Below are 19,591 nucleotides of genomic sequence, written 5' to 3' on the forward strand. Positions count from 1 at the left end.
TTTTTTCTTCCTCTCCTATTCCTTTTCTGCCTCTTATCTACTACTGGAAAGCCTATTTTGGAAGAAGTAATTTATTACATTTGAAGACTAATGGTATTCCAATTAGCTTTTCTTATCTGAAACAATACCAATTTTCTCACTCTTTCAGAAAGTTAAATTTTCTTAACTTGAACTGCTGCACCCAAATTGCTACACTGCACTTTAGGTGAATTGTCAGCACTGCTGAGTCAAGCTTTCAGCTTCTGCTGTGCTCAAGAAATTGAGTTTAGTCACCAGGTCCTCATATGTGGCTCTTCTGAGCCAATGACTGAAGGTGACTCCTTCTCCCCAACAAAGCCTACTGGAAGGGGAAGACTTTCTTTCATGTGCTTGTGACTTCATGCAACAACCTTATATTTTTCACAAATTATTATCGTCACTAAAGCATAAGGTGAACCCATAAAAAAAAAAATCAGGCTCTACTCCTGCAAGGAACTTGGATCGCATTAAGACATCCTGTAGACAGGAATGTAGTAGTGAGGTAGATAATACCTTCAGCAAAGTTGTGGTTTTAGAGGAGATTCTGAAGAATTAGTTGTAGACAGCACTGATTTCTCTAGGACTGAAAAAGCTGTCCAGACACTAACAATTAGGTACTGAAAGTCAAAACATGGGTTTCAACAGTCTCTCAAGACTTATAATGGCTATCTGATTCAGAGAGCTGAACCACAGGCAGATGAACACAGGTCCTGCAATGTTCAGTCCAGAAATAATAATCGAATTCTTCCTTCTCTGGGCAGCAGCTGTCACTGACTGACTCAATGAAATCAAAGATGAGGCCATTAATTATTTTGAAAAGCCTGCAAGAACTTGCAAGAAGGAGATCTGCTGCCTCCTATAAGTCTGTTCCTGATCACCACTGTCCTAACTGCAATTGCCTAAAAGCCACACAGTTGAGGGGAGAATTCACATTTTTCCTTCATAAAAAGGGTGAAATAGGTATGACCAGCCTGACAAAAGCACTTGGTCCAGAATCTGTGTATTGGACAGTTGCCCTCAATATACAGCTCCTCTAAATTTGCTATTCACAAGTCTATTTTCTCAGAAACAAGGTGAATTTTAAAGCTGAGATAGCAGTAATCCCCACATTAAACTCTATGAGATGCTCAGAACAGGCATTCATAATGCAGGCACACAGATCATTGATTTTCAAATATATGTAGCTAAAATGAAAGGACGTAAAAGAACAGAAGTAGTAAGAAGCCTGGTACTGGGTAAACCTTTTATTCAAGGCTGGGTTTGAATCTGTGGTTTGTAGGTAGGATCATCTGAGTTTCAAGAATGGTTACTTTTTCAAAAATAAAAGGTAATGCTTAATAAAATTTAAGAACACATTTTAATGTTAAAAAGTCACTTTCAAAGTAAATCCACTTAAACAGTTAAAAAACATGTGTCTTCAGAATTATATTTGTTAAGTGCTTTTGATTATGACTTTTCATTTCAATCATCAGAAATACAGGACACCTTGTTCTCAGCCCACTTAATGATTAGACCATACAAATTTGGCATTTTTTTACTTCTTTAGTCATTTTTATGACTTGTTCTGCTCCTGATTTATAAATAAAAAATCTTAAAAATGGCTCCTCTGAGGCATGGCTTTGGGAACAATAACCATCAGGCTGAGACACTTCCACCCCACAGTCTCCAAGAACTAGCTTGTTTTCTTTCCCAGATGAAATTAAGTCTTCCTCTGGCAAGTGCCAAGCTGGCAAAGACCAAAAATGGCAAAAAAGAGAAGTCAGAGTGTGCTCTCAGTTTCCCTTGGTACTCTACCAAACAATCCTTATAACTAGCAAGAAAAAAACTCCATGGTCTCGTTGGATGCCAAATTCTTTCTCCTATTTTATTTTACACAGCTGTGCTTGCAGAGGAGGAGGAGGAGGAGGGAGCCTACACAACACAGCTTATTTCTAGGACCATCATTCTGGTCTCCTGAAAAGGAAAGCTGAGCTAGAACACTGTAAGATCCTTGTTTTCTTGAAGTTGTGGCCACCACAGCACCCTGTCCCCATCACAGGAGTTCTCAGAGAGCCGTGAAAGCTGCTCGTCAAGCCGCTTTGTGGTGACAGAGTCAAAATGAAACACCAGAGATTTAGAACGAATGAGAATGCTGGGATACCACTTATCTTCATGGCTGATGTACTGTTGCTAAGCTTGCTAGCCAGAAAAATGGACTGCCATTAATTATTGCCAGTTGGGATATTTTTAAAAACTTTGTCACTACATGATCTTCTGCTTTAAGGAAAAACAGAAGATATATGAAACATAAATAAAATCCTGCACTGAATATCAATAACATTTTGCATTGAATATTTGCATAGGATGTTACCTGTATGTTGATTATGAGGGTGATTCAGAACAGAGGTTATAATAGCAATAGATAAAGGCTTAAATACGACATTTCTCTCAAATCATTATTTGCACCGAATTGTTCTAAAAAGGGTGTTTAGAAGTATTCCACAGCAATTTTATTCAGCCTTTTGACTCTGAAAGAAATAGTACCCATTTTATTAGATTAGTGAACCCACTGTCACTGCTGCTGGCAGCAGCTGTCATCACTCCTCATCAGCAGCTTCCCTTACTCCTTCCCACTGACGGAGAGGGCTCCGGCAGCCTGAATAGCAGATCTGTTTAACCGGAACTGCTCTGACTAACGCCATGACCTTAAATTTCACCCTGAATACTGGCTCGAGTTTTTGAAATGAATCAAAATGCAATTCACATCCATCTGCCAAGACAGATGCAAACCACTTTTTGCGGACATCATGAGGCACAAACAGAATTTTGTCACTTTTCTGACTGTCATCGCTGTAGGAAGGGGTGAATTGGCTTGGCCAGAGCACAGGTTAAATCCCTTCTATGCAGGATAAAATAGACATTTCTCAAGAGTATGATTTTAAAAACCCATTCTATTCTCCACAGATTTCTAGATCATTAATCAAAGCAAATTTAACAAAGGATATTTTCCTTAAAACAGTGTCAACTGCTGCAACAGTAAACATTTCTTTATAGCTTTCTAGGAAGGTAAGTCATGTCTTGTATAAACACAATAGATGTGAAATATCAAGGTACACTATTGTATACCAAGTCTTTGTTTTCTGTGCAGGATTCTTTAGGCTTGTTACAGTAAACTGCACAACTGAGCATGAATATGTTAAACGAAATCCACAACTTTTTGGGGTTGACACACTATAAATGCTTGGGAGCACAGAGTACTTTTTCAGCAGATATAACTGAACAAAAAAAAAAAAAGAGGGAAAAAGCCCCAGAATGTTGGGAATGAGAACTTAATTTATACCGGATGAAATTCAATTTAAATTAGTGAGAAAGGACTTATTGCACTGAAGCCTTTGTCCATTATTTAAAGTTTCGAAAAATAAAACTTGTAATCAAATGTTAATAGTTCCTTTATGCAATTTTAACTATCTCATTTTAAAAAGCTAGCAAACCATAAGAGAGATTTTCTGCAGCACAAAATTTCTGCAGCACAAAAATCTGAGATATTCATTCTGGACTAAAAGATTAGGAAGTGGTAAAAGTAGAACTCATATTTCTCAATACAAAGCATTACAGAAATCACATGTTAACATTGCCAGCCACCCAAATAGCACTTCACAGAGTGCCAGGGAAAAAGATCCATTCCCATCTCCTACATTTACAGGGAAAAAGGGGAGTAAAAATTCTGTGAAAAAGGTGAGATCTAAGTTGCTAGAGAGGTAAATGCTACAGCTGTGGGTAGCTGGAAAAGCCACTCTTTGAAGAGATGGGAGCTCCTTTTTCTTGCTCTTTCTCCTTTTTTCAAAGCTGTGTGTGCACACTGCCCTGCTCTGCAGCAGGCAGTGAAAAGAGGGGAAAGACTGTAGGCAAGCAGAAATGTAGCCTGTCTAAAACACCAACCATTTGGCATATTTGGAAAAGGATACAGAGACCCAGCAGCACAGGCTGGCTGAAGCTGGGAGGGCATTTAGTGTGACTTCTTGCTGAAGCAAGCAGGGCCACCTGGAGCTGGCTGCCCCAAACATGGGAAAAATAGATTTCTTTTTTAAGCCCATAATGAGGAAAAAAAAAGAAACAGATGAATACTTGTACATACACATGCTTGTGTATCCACATGGAAAATTACACAAAAGCTAGAGTAGGGTATTTACTTGAAAACATACTGATTTCAATGTAAATTTACCACTGAATAATGAAGTGGTGATATCCTGAATATACTGAAAGAAAAGTATACTTCACATAACCCTACAGCATATGTCCTAATAGGATTTTTTAAAAATTATTTTATTAAAAAACATATTTCATTTTTAAAATCTCAGCATGTTTCACTTGAAAGCAAATGTCTCTGAAAGTAAAGCACATGTCTATGAAAGAAGTTTTCTACAGTTTGCATATCTTATCAGAATTTGAGATATAAATACCTGAGCTATTACATGTCATTCCACTCTGCATTTTTCAAAATCTTGGTCAGAGAAAGAATTGGAAGCTCCATGCCCATCACAGCCATAACAACAAATCCAAAATCTTCTCTACAATTTGATTTCAAGAACTGAAATTTCCAGGTACCAAATGTATAAATTTTTATATTAATGTTAAAATAATAGAGTCTTAAAAAGGACAATGTTTGTAACACAGAAATTCTGATTTCTGAGAATGGCACTGATTTAACATTGAATTGGCCACAACATAACTTCCAGGTATAATTTTCCTAGTTATTCAAATGGCAGTCAGCTGAACACTCAACATATATTTAAAATAAAATGTAAAATTAAATAATTATATTAAGTTACATGTGGTCTACATTTTTTACTTTACGTCTCTTTCTTTTCATAAAATGTTGATGCAATCAAACAACACAGCTGTTCAAAACTAATGACATCTAAGGTCATGACGGATACCGCAGTTAATTCCAATCCAGTGTAATCTCTCAGTATAAATATTTTTATTGGCATAAAATACAGTCCCTGTATCCACTGTGGGGGAAAGCACTGCAATTGTGGGCACAGTGAAGTTACAAGAACTCTAACTCCAGTATTACAGAGCAGAGAAACACTTATTTTACATATATTGTCTTATACTACAGAAGTTTGTCATTGTCAATTGAGACAATTTTTAAGTACAGAAGGGAAAAAAGATCAAAACAATTCTAATAATTGAAATAATTGACCAACATAAAGGCAGCAAGGCTAGAGAAATTTATGCCACTATATGAAATGTATCCATGTCAGCAATGACTGCAATCAGCGACCACAAGGTGCACCATGTGCACCACAGGAAAAATGCACATCTATTAAGACTTGCAAACTGACTGTGCCCAAGTAGCAAAAACTCCTTCAACAGACTCACCAAAGTCAAAATGGGTGTGGAAAGGGAGCGCTACGGCACCCTGGGTTTACAAGAGGCAGGAAGGTGTGGCCCAAGCAATCCCACGCACAAGCAGGCTTTCAGCACTGCCTTGTGCCTAGGACTTTGGTTTTAGCAGATCTTAAGAGACTTATTCAACCTCCCTGCAGCAGGCAAGGGAACTGATTCGTTTCTTTAAGGAAATTTTTAAACTGTGAATCCCAAGCCTGCTTCCTTCGAGGGTGGTCACACAGAGAACATCTCTCATCCTGAGAAACAGCTTTGTTTGGTAACACAGGCCCCATGGGTTCATTCCCAGGCAGAGGTTGAAAAGAAAAAAAAAAATCACGTATCATATCTTTTAGAAAATTCCACCCGTTTCTTATGACATGTCCTTCCTAAATATATTGGAGATGAGCACAGCTAGCGATCTGACCTAATTCAGAAATTTCTAAATGTTGCGAAGTTCGACATTACAAAATTAATTCGTATTTCTCCCATATGGGAAATTATGATCAAACCCCCCTCAGTTTTGGAAAAGTTTTTCTAATAGTTAAAACCAGATAAAAGTATTTGTTTTAACTAAAAGCTTTCTCTGATTTTAATTTCCAATAATCTGTCTCAGTATTTCAGAGAGAGAGGAAAAAAAACCATCAAGCTGATTTGTGGTTAGAAAAAAAACAGATGGAATCCAAGGGAAAAAGTGAATATTTTCTCCCTAAGGAAACATTGCTATTGTGTTTGTAAAATGATATTTTGAAAATACAAATATGGAGAAATTATTATAATTTTAGAGGGAAGAAATTAATCACCTATCCAAAACCAAAGAGGTTTTCTAAAATGCTAAAGTATAAATAATCTTATTATTCCAATACAGATTTATACCATTTGGTCAGAATCCTGTTCACCTTTGTTCTAAATTCCTTGAGTACAGAGAGGTAATGTAGAAAAAGTTACAAAGCTTTCTCCAGTGTAAAGGATGTGACCATACTGTAGCAGGGATTGAGACTGTTTCCAGAAATTCTTAAATATGTTTACAGGTAATCCTTAATGGCCAATCTCTAGTGGTTTTCTGTGATCAGTGTTTTGGCAGACTTTTTCCAAATGTTCTGCAATAATAAGTTAGGGGCAGGCTGACCTTTAAATAGCTGTGAGCTAAGAGAGGGCAACTGCATTTGTCCAAGTCAGTACTTGCAGATAGGTACATGCAGCTTGCCATGTATTCTTTATCTATTTTAGTGTCTGTCAGAAAACAGGATCATATATTAGGGTATTTTTTAGACTTTAGATACTAAAAGGTCCTCATTGCATCACTAAGATATATAGGGATCCTTTCTCTGAATATCTTATATAAAGAAAGAAATCCTCAAGTCTTTCTATGAAAGATATTAAATGGTTTTTTTGATCTTAAAGTAGCTTTCTCTTGAAAAATATTAGTACTAGAAGAAACTGTGCTTAAAATACCATGTAAGCCTTATCTTCAGAAGATGATGGCAAATCACTATCTTCAGAAGATGATGGCAAATTAGATGCAGTGTTATGTTTCTCTGCTTTTATTGGCCTGGCACTACTTGTCAGCTTTTGCTGTGGAAAATACAACTTTGCATACAGAGAAGCCACTCTTTCAAGTAGCCTGGAAAAAGTCGTGCTATTTATAATCTGAAAATCTCAAAGGATTGATAAAGAAGTTAGCACCATCCATTCTCATTATAGTTGCTAGGTGAAAGATCCTTAGGGTTTATAAAGTTGGAAGAGGAAGGGTGATGAAAGATCAATGGGCTGTTATTCTACTTCCATATTACAGGAGAAGATGACATGCCATTAAAAAAAAAAAAAAAAAAAAAGTTACTGAAGGTAACTATGGAGATATGATGACAAATGACAGAGACCAGAAATAAATGCATCCACTTTCACCTCTTGGAAGCTACACAAATATTAAGGATGGAGATCACCCAGAAGTCACACGCATTGTTTGTAAAAATATCAAAGGCCCCATAAGCACAAATTAGGTTGCAGAAAACTAATAAATTAAAAGACTGCAAATGGCTGCACTTCTAAGGAAGGCCAATAGCTGCTACAGCAGCTGAGACAAAAGCCAAAGGGAAACCTTCCAACACTTCTGAACAACAAGACACCTCCTTGCAATGTGCAGGAGAGAGAATGAAGTGATTTGAAAATGCAAACACGCAAAAGGCCTCGTCAAGTAAGTTTACCCATAGTTGGTACACTTTTGCTGAAAAATTCCCATTTCTCTGAAACCACGTTCTACTTGAGTCTCTTTCTGATTTGGATTAAGGACCTTCATCCTGCAAGGAAAGGGAATTCCCTGTGGGAACTGGGCCTCTAAACAACCAGGGAAACGTCCAGATGCAGTTTGGCCTCCTATAATGAAGTGCTGTAGCCATGGCTACACTCAGACCCTCCAGGGTAGGAAGCACCATGCTTCTAACAAATGGAAATGACATTTTGTAATTAGTTTATTTCCCATCTGGGAGGTTGTCCTCCATAATCTGTTTCAGATGCAGAAGCAGAATTCAGCCAGGCTTATAACAGGAACATGGTTCATGTTGATAGTCAAGTCCCTAACACCAGTAAGACAAGGGCTAGTTGAATCCACTGCCACGCACTGAGTCACTGAAATATGACCTAGGTCCCCAGCATGACTCAGTAAAGACTTCTGGAAAACTCCAGCTCTTAATAGTTGGTTTAAAGTGCCACTGAAAGCCATGAGAAATGAAAACAGGTTAACTTCCATTTTTGACCTCATATACCCAAGGAAACATGAGGGATAAGAGGCAGCTGGAAACTGAGGGCCCTCTCTGGGTTACTGTCTCTAGCAGCTCATCTGACTCCAGACTCCTCTCAAGGATGGGAGCCAGTGCCCTAGAGGAAGTTATACACTTACTTCCCTAGAGAAAGTTATTTTCCAGTGCTCTCTTCCTGAGCAGATATAAGGCAACCCGAGTAGTAGCACACACCACTTCAGCCCTACTTGTCAGTCTTCTCAGGAGGGAGGGACAAGATGCCTGTTTAAATTGAGCACTGGGAAATCCCCCTTGTTGACATTTCCCACCCTAGATATTTTCCTTTTTCCAGCTGCCACAAATGATTCAGATGGGAAAAAGAGAGTCAAGGGAATCATATCTGTCTAAAACTGAGACTGTGAGGAAAATTGCATGAATATTTAACTGAGTTGTTAGATTAAGAACTGAAATACAGTTTGACATTTATCAATCCAGTTGCACGGATGAACAGTGAAGCAGTGGTCACTGAAGTGGCAAAAAGCCAAGAACGTATAGCCAGGTTTGAACTTTGACATTTGCTCAAAGAAGTCAGTAATTTATATGGGGAAAGCCATTCACATACTAAACTATTAAAAAAAATCCAAACCCGAAGAGTGAACATCTAAATAAAGTATGAGGTGTAAATCAGAAGTGAAAGGTTAAGAGCAAATGCAGCTCATCAAAAATCCAAACTGAGGAAACCCAAGGCAAAATGTGACCTGTACATCTATAAATATCACAATAAAGTTGATAGATTTTTTTCCCCTCTGGAAATTAAGACTTATTTTTCTGGCTTGTGGGAACAACAGGGAAGAGAAGAGAAAAATTTGTTACCTTGAATGTCATCATTGAAAGTGCAATACTTGTTACGGTACTTATGCAGGAGGCGGAATGCATTGGCATTAGCGAAATCCTCAAACTGAATGAGGCAGTTCATTCCATATCTAGAAAAACCAGAAATTATGCATTATGTTAAAAGAGTTTCAAAATTATACATTAAAATGCTAGTAACATTTGTGGTCAGATTTTGAATGCAAGTATAATGTGAATCATACAACTCTCAAGATGTTTCTGTTATATTCGTTATGTTTACATTCATACAGATTATTTAGAAGGCATAATCATACTACTAATAGTATTTACTCAGTTCTAAATTATGAATAGAAGATCAATGGAAAAGGCCTTCAACCTTTGTAGACATCTCAACAGAGTCTCCACTGAGCAATTACCTAGTAAACAAATAAACCCACCCTATAATTCTGTGGTTGTATTTTTTTTTTTTTTTAATATGGAAACACAAGACTCCTGGCACTAGATTTGTATGTCAATACCTACCCAAGTAAACAATTACCCTGCTGTGCCAGTAAGGTTAGTCCTAAAATGAAAGTTAGTAAGAAGTTAAATTAAATTAATATTATAGATCACTATAGATCATAGAATGATTTGGATTGGGAGGGACCTTAATGATCATCTTGTTCAAATTCCCTGCCAGGGGCAGGGACATATTGCACAAGATCAGGTTTCTCAGACCTTCATCCAACCTCACCTTGAACACATCCAGGGACAGGGCATCCACAGCTTCTCTGGGTGATCTGTTCCAGTACCTCACCACCCTCAGAGTAATGAATTTTTTCCCAGTATCAAACCTATTCCTACTTTCAGCCTGAAGCCGTTCCTCCTTGTCCTGTCACTACACGCTCTTGTGAATATCGCCCAGTCTTTACATGTATTTTTAGTAGTACTGTCTCTGGATTCTTTGCATACCAGTCACCAGTATGGCATTTTCAATTATTTTCTTACAACAAAAGCAAAAAAAAGCCCACAAAGCAATGAAAATATATCTACAAAAACTACATAAACACTGGAGTCAAGCTCACAGACATTTATTTGCAGAGGGCAAGATCTCAGCAGCACACATCCTGATTGAGCTAAAGGAGGCTTTCCTTATTTGCTAACAGCACAAATCCATGAGAGACAGACAAGCTCTCAATTCATGCTTCATCCAGAAAATTAATACATACATATAGTGAGCAGTTCAGTGTAAATACATTGAGTTTTTCTTTAAACCATATATGTGTTTGGCAACTACATTAAGCAAAGCTATCAGTATTTAAAAAAAAAAGACAAAAATTCCTGTGACTAAAATCATTTCCATGGAAAACACATATTTACAGCCATATTACAATTAGCTAAATCTATGGGGATTCCACTGGCAGGAATGGTAATCCTTGCTGAAAATAAATACATCTTCAGGTTTGATGGAAAAATCTGGACTTCTTCAGCAGCATAATGACAGGCAACTGCTTAAAAGAAAATCTGGCAAGTCCAGTACTGCAAATCACAACTGAGTTAAAATAAAAAACTAGAGTTAATTTCTAATTAATTTAAATTTCTAACCTGCTTCAGTTTATGACATAAATTTCTGTGACTCCATAAGGGTCCAGCAGTTGACCGTTGCATAATAGTATGAAACTAATGGGATTATCACTCTGGAATCCTGGAGCTTGGTTATATGTATTTCTTGGATGTCATTAGGCTGGTCTGTTCCTTTATTTTACCATATATAACATTCCATTTTCTCATCTGCATTTTATTTTTCTGTTTTCGTATCCATTATCTTCATAGACAAAGACCAAAACTTCCTGTGAGTTATATTAAAAGAGTGTCCCTGTAGAAAATAATCACTGGACACATTATCCATATTAATTCTCTGAGCCAGATATTTCCATTAAAATGGAAAAAATGCAGGCAGTCTAACTCTGGGCCTCTGAGATAATGGCATTATAGCAGAAAAATTTCTAAGCAGCATTCTTCTGCATTGCACATGTAACACCTGACATCCAGGTAAAAACCTGAGACTTCAGTGTTGCACACAACTAGCAGTACCTCATAAGACTTGTGAATTTTTAGGTCTATGTTCTCAAAAAAGTCTAATCAAATCCAGTGGCTGGGCACCCTTGAGAGACAAGAAAATTATGCACTGTTTCTCTGCTTGGAGTATTCTTGTTCTCAAAACCACTAACAGATGAGACATACACATGAGATAATACAAAATGGTTAATAACAGGCATTCCAGAAAATCCCTTAGCAATAGGGAATTGACTAAAAGATGCCACACAGTTCTGGAAGTGGTGACCATACCAAAAGAGCCACCAATTCTTCTATGACCCCCACATCTTACCATCACAATCACTTAAAGCAGAAAGTTGAGCCAAAACATAAACCAATACTTTCCTTCCTGTATCACTCTGCAATAACCTTCCACCCTTCTCATATTCTGATGAACAGCTTTAGTTTTAGTGGCTCCTGCACTATAAAGGGTAACTGCTTAAATCAGCCCTCATGGAAGCAGAACATGACCTCTCTGTTTGCACCTCATACCCTGCTGTCACTGCAAATTTTTGGCTTGGATCTGCACCTCTTTACAGGTGGGTAGGGAACACAAATGACTGTGAGAAGAGAAGGGAAACAAGCACTTGGGTGCTTGTCCATGTGCAGTCATCAAACCCTGCTGCGCCTTTCAAGCCACTCAAATTCCAGCAACTGTGGGCCACTACAGTTCTGTGAGTCATACCATCTTTCAAACATTATGAAAAGAGAAAACAAAGCCTGCAGCTACCCTAAAATGTGACTATCTTAACATCTTCCAACAATACTAGATGTAGCACAGACTGACCTCACTGCTCACTGAGCTTACTCTGATGATATACAGAGTGCCTGATCAGGCAGGTCCAGACACCAGTAATAGATGTGCTACAAACAAAATCATCACATTTAAAACCACCATTCAGTGACTGTGGTTGACTGCTAAAAGGCAGCATGTTAAAAGACAGCAACTTTAGCTATGTTAAAAAGATTAGGAGACAAAATTAAAATAAATTGTTATGACAGGAAACTCTCTAAGAGGTTACTTGTATTTTAAAAGTAGTAAACTACCTATTTAATATGATCGTGTGAAAGAACAGAGTGTACTGCTTTTTTAAATAGCTAAACTTCATAGTCATACACCTTAGGACACCTCTTTGAAATTTAAAGATTTGTAGACCTCCAACATAAACAAAAACTATCTTATTTTGAATATGTCACCAGCAGCAGATTTCCTGAAGAAAGCAGACATTTTATTCAGTTACAATGCTGTACAAATGGGGGTGGAAGTGTTGACCTGCAGAAAGGCTCTGCAGAAGGATTTGGATGGGCTGGATCTACGAGCCAACACAGCAGTGTGCAGTTCAACAAGATCAAGCGCCATGGCCTGCACTTAGGTCACAACAACTCCATTCAGGGCTACAGGCTGGGGGGAAAAGCAGCTGGAAAGCTGCTTAGCAGAAAAAAACATGGGGATGCCAGATGACAGTGGCTGAACATGAGCCAGCATGTGCTCAGGTGGCCAGGAAGGCCGACAGCATCCTGGTTTGTATCAGCTATTGTGGCCAGCAGGATCAGGGCAGTGATTGCTTCCCTGTGCTTGGCACTGGTGGGGCTGCACCTCAAGTGCTGTGTCCAGTTCTGAGCTCCTCAAATCAGGAAGGACTTTGAGGTTCTGGAGCGAGTCCAGAGAACGGCAGTGAAATTGGTGAAGAAATTGGAACACAACTCTTGTGAGGAGCAATTGCGGGAGCTGGGGCTCTTTAGCCTGGAGAAAGGAGACTCATGGGTGACCTTAACACTCTCTACAACCAGCCACGAGAAAGTTGTAGCCAGGCTGGGGTTGGCCTCTTCTCACAGCCAAACAATGACAGGATAAGAGGACACAGTCTCAAGCTGCACCAGGGGAGGTTTAGGTTGGACATTAGGAGGATTTTTTTCACAGGAGTGATTAGACATTGGAGTGGGCTGCCCAGTGAGGTGGTGGAATCACCATCCCTGGAGCTGTTTAAGGAGAGACTCACCATCCCTGGAGGCGTTTAGTGCCATGGTCTAATTGATGTGGTGTTGTTTGATCATAGGTTGGACTTGATGATCTCAGAGGTCTTTTCCACCCTGACTCAGTGATATGAGTCACATAAAACATATCATGCCTAATGGCTTGCTCAAACCAGATCCAACAGTTCTCCTGCTATCACTGCTTTTGACCCAGGGTTACACAGGGGATAACTGGGGATATGGAAGAACATGTAGCCAACATGAATGTTCATACTGAAAGGTGGTACAAGTAAATGGAAGAAAGAACCTATACACTGGGAAACAACTGTCTTAACCAGAAGAAATTATGAGATCTAGTTCTACACTGCTAAAACTAAAAAAAAAAAAAAACCCAAAAAAACCCCCAAAAAACCCCACCTAAAAAAAAACCTTAAAAAAAAATCTTGTAGACATTACTCCTCAGTGTGCAACCATGACAAATGCACTAATGCTAATGAATTTTTTGATATTTTTGTGCTCTGATAGCAATAGCTTGGCTTGAGTCCTGCCTAGGACTGATGGACTTTTGCAGGCAAGTGTTTTGTTGCTGTGAATTCCTCTCTTCTGTCTGTTAAGGATGTGTCACTGCAGTAGCTGATTAAACAAATATAAATTATCTCTAGAAAGTGATAATCCAGATCACTGTTTCCCCTTGTAAATCCTGTTTTGTCACCCACGCCTTTCTGTGTACTTGGATTTTAGATTCCTGCTCCAAGTCACACAGGCAGTCTGAATCAGGATCCAACTGGAAAGAAGTTCAAAGCCGTATTTCCTTTGTTTTGTTATGAAGAGAAAATGCAGACAAAAGGTGGCAAGCATGCAACATCATATTTGTCATCAAGTATGGGAGGCAAATGCTGGACAATGGATTAAAATGAACCATCCCACTGAATAACATGGTTGCCAAAAAACGTCTCCAATTCTTTTCCCAATTTACAACATATTTTTGTGACAGTCTTAGCTAAGTTTCCTCCATTTATAGGTAAATTTATATTCAGTTGTCTATGACAACAATGTTAATGTTCCAAATAATTCTGTGGAGTTCATGTAACAGGATGGAGAAAAATGTCTACAGCTCTATAACCATCCCAAATATACAGCTCAAGTATTTTGGCAACTCAGTGCTCTTAAGACCTCAACAGGGAAAACCCTCAAGAATCTGGCTTTTGGTGACAGTGGGAGCTATAAAAGTTTGGGCATAATTTTGAATTCAAACCATATGATCAGTAAAATCCATGCTTATTTCTACAGCTAAGAAGGTTTTCTGGATGTATATTTGGATCATTGTTCTTATTGCCAACCATTGTTTTGGAAACCTTCTTAATGGAACAAGTGGTTGCTTTTTAGATTTTTAGAGCTTCCAAACTCCTATTTGACTACTTTTTTTTAATATGTGTTCACACATGCCTGGAACTGAAAAAACCTTAGAAACTATTAGAATTGGTTGCTGCCCCCCATTCCTAAGAATGAGCAAACCAAAATGATAGCAACATTGGCGCTGTGTTCCTTGCCTTGTGCGTCATGCAGCTGCCCTGCCAGCCAGAACCATTTATAGTGCACCAGGACAATGTGGAAATTATCTCCTTTCTCCCCACTCCAAATGCTGTAAGCTTGCTCATTACCATCCATCCCACTGTTCAAAACAGATTTAAAGCATAAAGAGCACTGCTACAAACTCCTGGATACCTTCCTGCCCTCCCTTCTAACAGGACCAGAGTGTCTTCTCCTCCTTCTCTCCTCTGAGCTATCTTTAACTTTATTTCACAAAGCAATGAAACTGCTGCAATGAGGTCATCCATCCATCCCAGCTGCTCTTCTGCTACAACTGAAACCCGCTGCTTAAATTCAATGCAATTGAACGAGGGGGTTAGAGTTTTGCACAATTAATACTACACGTATATTCTATGGAAAAGGTGGCCCAAATAAGATACCGTCCAGCAAGCACCCCAGCCCCACTGAAGCAGATGGTACTACTCATGCTGCCTCTCCAACAGCCTGATGTGCTACAGCTGCACAGGACAAAAATCTGTCCAAGGTGCACTGAGCTCCAGCCAGTTCTACAAAGCAAATACCTTCCTGGAAGAGGTATCATTAAATTACAAATAACTTTTTCTGTCTTGAATTGGATCAGCAAGTCAGACAGGACATTCTTCACAGGAAGAGATTTTCTAAAGAACTTAATAGAAACTGTCAGCATCTCTGCTTTCCACATGAAGGACTCTGCTTAAAATTCCTTTTTTATTCTCCTGTAGGCAACCACTGGTTTTATTTTAGCTACAGAAAGCAAGTACTTGCATAGGGCTGTTTTTCATAGCCATTTTCTGTTTTCAAAACAATCCTTTCCTCAATGAGCTCAGTCCATATCCAAAGTAGGCATGGAGATGTGGGAGATGGCGGCATTTAGCACCCACCCCAGTGCGAGCAGCAGACCCTTTCTTCATTCACTTTCTCTTAAGGAAATAAAATTCTACTAAAGGTTTCCATATTACTGTTCCCTGGCACAACCACAGTGCTCTGGCATTCTACCAGTGCTTCTAACACTCTTCTGCTTGCTCCTTCCCTGTCCTGAACAGATGTGGTATTCATTTCCATGGCCTTTCTATCCCAGGAGTACTGAGGAGAATGGGTTGGAGATGACTCATGTCTCCCTTCCCCCCCCAACCAACAGCACTGCTCCAGGTGTGGATTTCATAGCCCTGGGAATAGAAAGGCTTAGGAACAGAGCAGTGCTCATTTAGGAAGGCCTTGAGGGTGGTGGTCCTAGACGTTGCTGTTCATAAGCAGAGGAGCAAAACCATTTTCTCTGCCCACAGTCATGCCCTGTGTACATAATGGCATTCTCTTACGACAAAAGGTAATTAAATCATTAACTTGCTACAAGAAAAGGATGGTTGATGTTTTTAACCTAATTTGTCATCAGCCATTTGTGTGGTTGCATCACACTGTAGCAGGGACTACTTGCTCTTTAAATTGAAGTCTTTCGAAGTCCATCCTACTAAGACAACAAATTGACAACAGTTCTAAACACACCTACTCTAAGTTTTTGTGCATTTTCAAAGTGCTGTTTAAGGATTAATATGGATGCTCGCTAGTAAACCTGAACTAGATTTCTTCTGCTTCAATACCTGATTAACTCCTAAATGTCTTAGGATTGTAATATATAAAGGCAGCAAAAGAAGTAAGTTAACACATTGTAAAACTTTATTTATTCTTGTTGCAAAACTATTTGTTTTTTATTTTTTGATTTTGATATTTGTTCTAAAGTATAGCACACAGCAATGTTGTCAGGAACTGGGCTTGATCGTAACTTGGACGTTTCCAGTTCACATCTATAGACTTTTTGTAACTGAATTATTGAGGGTGGTGTGAATGAAGTATGAATGGAAATGTGTGCACTACTGGAAGCAGCAGCAAAACAGAGCTGAAAACGGTGACACACAAAGATAACAAAGAAAAAAGCCAACTGAAGGAAAATTTACAATGTCTCATATACAGCAAGATAAGCAGGCCTGAGCTCTAGTAAGGCCAGAGCAAAGACACCTCTGGGACCAGGACCCTGCACCTTGGAAACAGCCACAATCCCTACCACAGCACATCACCTATGCCACTCTTTATCCTACAGGCACAGCAGGAAGTCACGTTGCAATCTGAAGAAATTCAGCATGAGGACATACAGACACAAAAAATTTACGAAGGCTGAAGTAAGAAATACCCTGAGGCAAAATAAGCATGCCAGAATAGCTGCTGGATCTTAAAGGCATGGAAGACCTGTATAAAATCAAATCTATCACCACGTACCACAAGAAGCCCAGAAAAAGCATTGAGGATGTGACAACCAGGGTGCTTTTGCCTTCAATGTTACACATGAGCAACCCTGGTCAGACCATATTAACACAAATATGCTGATGCTTTGAATATGTAGGTATGAGTCTGATTAATAAAATCAACTTTTTTGATATTAAACTTTTTTGAATACTTTTAACTCTCTCTTCCATAAGAATTTTCACTGAGTGCTGTCAAATCAATTTCCTATGGTGGATTGTGTCAATTTGCCTCCTCTCTGTGAAACAGTCCTCTCAGCAGGAAGGTGGACAGATGACACAGTACTAAGATACAGCATAATACACATTATACAAATAAATTACACTCTTGAAAGTTCACAAAGTCAGACGTGAGCCAAACTCTTTGACTCAGTTCTTGACATACCCAAACATCAGCCCCAGCAGACCAGATCACTGCCATGAAAAAATATACCACAAACTTCCACAAATGCAAAGGTATGATTGCTTGCCTAACACTCAGGTTAAATCAGAAGAGGCAGAAAACTATATTGTAAATTTTGGTAGTTTTCCTCCTTAGAGAAAAATGGTTCCACATGAATTTAAAGTAAACAGTAAATTGAATTACTGTGACGGTTTCTCATGAATTTGTATTGTTTCACTTGTTACCTGATCCTGACCCTACCTAAGTCAAAAGTAAAACTCCAGGAGCCTGAAAATGTAATTCCACTTGTCTCCTACCTATTCTACTGCTTTTTCCAGTGTTACCACTTAGCTGATTTAACTGTGACTTAGACCAAAGAACAATCTCAAATTACCTTCAGTTTTACATTCACTTAAAAGAGATGAGTGCAGATTTGAAACAGATGACCTAAGATTTTTTTTTCTTTTCTTTTCACTCTCTTCAATTCTTCTTTAGAGATTTGGCACTGTTATATTTTTGGCTGAGGGAAGCAATGGTACTGAGCAGATAGATTGGTCAAGTGTCTGAGCAGACTAAATCAGAAAAACAGAGAATCAAGAAAGAAATCCATCACAGCTGGAAATAGTAAGCAGTTTTATTCCTCATTAATCTTTAGCTGTAACTAAAGGTGTGTATCACTTCTTACCCTCCCAGAAGATAGACTGTTTTTTGTTAAACCCTTCAAGCGTACTTTTAAAATTTTAATTAAATGGCTTTATGCTAAACCAAAAAAGAACTGTTATCAAAAAAGAGCATGAAAAATGCATTACACTGTTTGATAAGTCATCCTGCACAACTTAAAATAATTTGAACCTAGTTTAAAACTGGTGTTTCCTGGTTACTTCACAACTGCAATCTTTAAAAGTTACTGATTATTACTGTCTGGTTAAGACTGCCAGCAATTTTACTTTGCCAAGAAAAATACCATAAGGACACAGTTCTGAGGTTTTCTCTGGTGTTGGTATGCATCTGCACACCCCAAAAATTAGATTTTTAATGCAAAAGTCACCAAAGAGAAATAAGTACAGCAGCACTTGAACGGTGGTCAACAATTGCACAGAGCTGTCACAGGGAATTCCTCTACAGATCTTTTAGTATGAAAGATACTGTATTAAATATATTGCTATTCATAATTACTGTTATTAGTGTAATCATCTATTCCAAGAAGCCTAGATACCTAAATCCAGGCAAGAGATGTTTCTCTGGACACATTCTCAGATTTCTGTATGAAAAGGAGAGCTGCTCTTGGAAAAGGTAAAGGTTTCAATTTGTCTGGACAAATCAGATTTGCATTGATTATGTGTGGCATTTTGCTTATATGAGATGAATTTTCTTGAGAATGAACCTTCATATATTCAGACAGCCTAGACAGCAACTTTCCAAAGTGGAAAAGGGTCTAGATTATAGCCAAAAAAAAAAAAAAAAGAGAGAGATCCTTGGCTGATAATCCTACATCAGAAAGTTTCCTAATAATTTTTAATTGTATTTATTTAACTGAATCTAATAGCACTGAAAAATACTACTTTAAACAACTTAATTTATTAAGGTATTTACTTAAACATATGAGAATTCCAGCTTGGGTCAAGAGGACTACTCCTTTGCTTTAACTTAAGTGTCTGCTTTGATGCCTCAGTGAATCAGGACTGAGTGATTTATGGCAAATGCAATGCCTTTTTGGAAAAGGCATTGTATCTTTTGCCAGAATCTAAAGATTGCTAAGTAGTCTTAGGAGACTGAACCAAGATGACTGTAGTTCCTTACACATTTGATTATATTTGTATGAGATTATAGGTATTTTTCCCAAAATAAAAGAGGCAGCCGGATAGCCAAATTAGTAGAAAGCCTGGGGCAGCACATCTGCTCTTTCCCTCTGCTACTTAAGGTATAATGAACAGATGGAAATCTCAATTCCACCACTGACAGCCTTCATCTTGACTGTTAAAAGGCAAAGAAATAATAAGCTTTCAGAAATGTCAAAAGGAGGCTGTAACAGGAATACTTAAAGCACTTCTGATAGATGATATACACTCCAAATATTTGTACTGTTTGATAAATTGGGAAACACATCTCTTCCTTTCCAAATTTTGATGGTGTTTTTAAGGCATTAAAATATCTTATGTACCTGCAACACAAATTGCACTTGAGAGAAAAGAAGCCTGTTGGAGGTTAGACTGAAGAAACGGAGAATGTGGAATTTTAAGAAATAGGGAGCGTACTGTTTTTCAAGCATTATTTAGACAGCATACTGTTTGACTTGAGGAACTGTGACTATTACAGCAGAATAT

The 19,591-nt window shown here is 38.3% G+C and overlaps 1 protein-coding gene across 1 annotated transcript in view; it reads right to left on the minus strand.

Moving 5' to 3' along the window:
• ME1 (malic enzyme 1) overlaps window positions 1-19,591 on the minus strand; it is a 154,591-nt gene that overhangs the window by 27,409 nt on the left and 107,591 nt on the right. The window contains exon 7 of the mRNA XM_030267522.4: window positions 8,997-9,106. Coding sequence (XP_030123382.1) covers window positions 8,997-9,106 — 110 coding nt within the window. The remainder of the gene's footprint in view (window positions 1-8,996; window positions 9,107-19,591) is intronic.

The sequence above is a fragment of the Taeniopygia guttata genome, chromosome 3, assembly GCF_048771995.1.
Source record: "Taeniopygia guttata chromosome 3, bTaeGut7.mat, whole genome shotgun sequence".
Taxonomy (NCBI): domain Eukaryota; kingdom Metazoa; phylum Chordata; class Aves; order Passeriformes; family Estrildidae; genus Taeniopygia; species Taeniopygia guttata.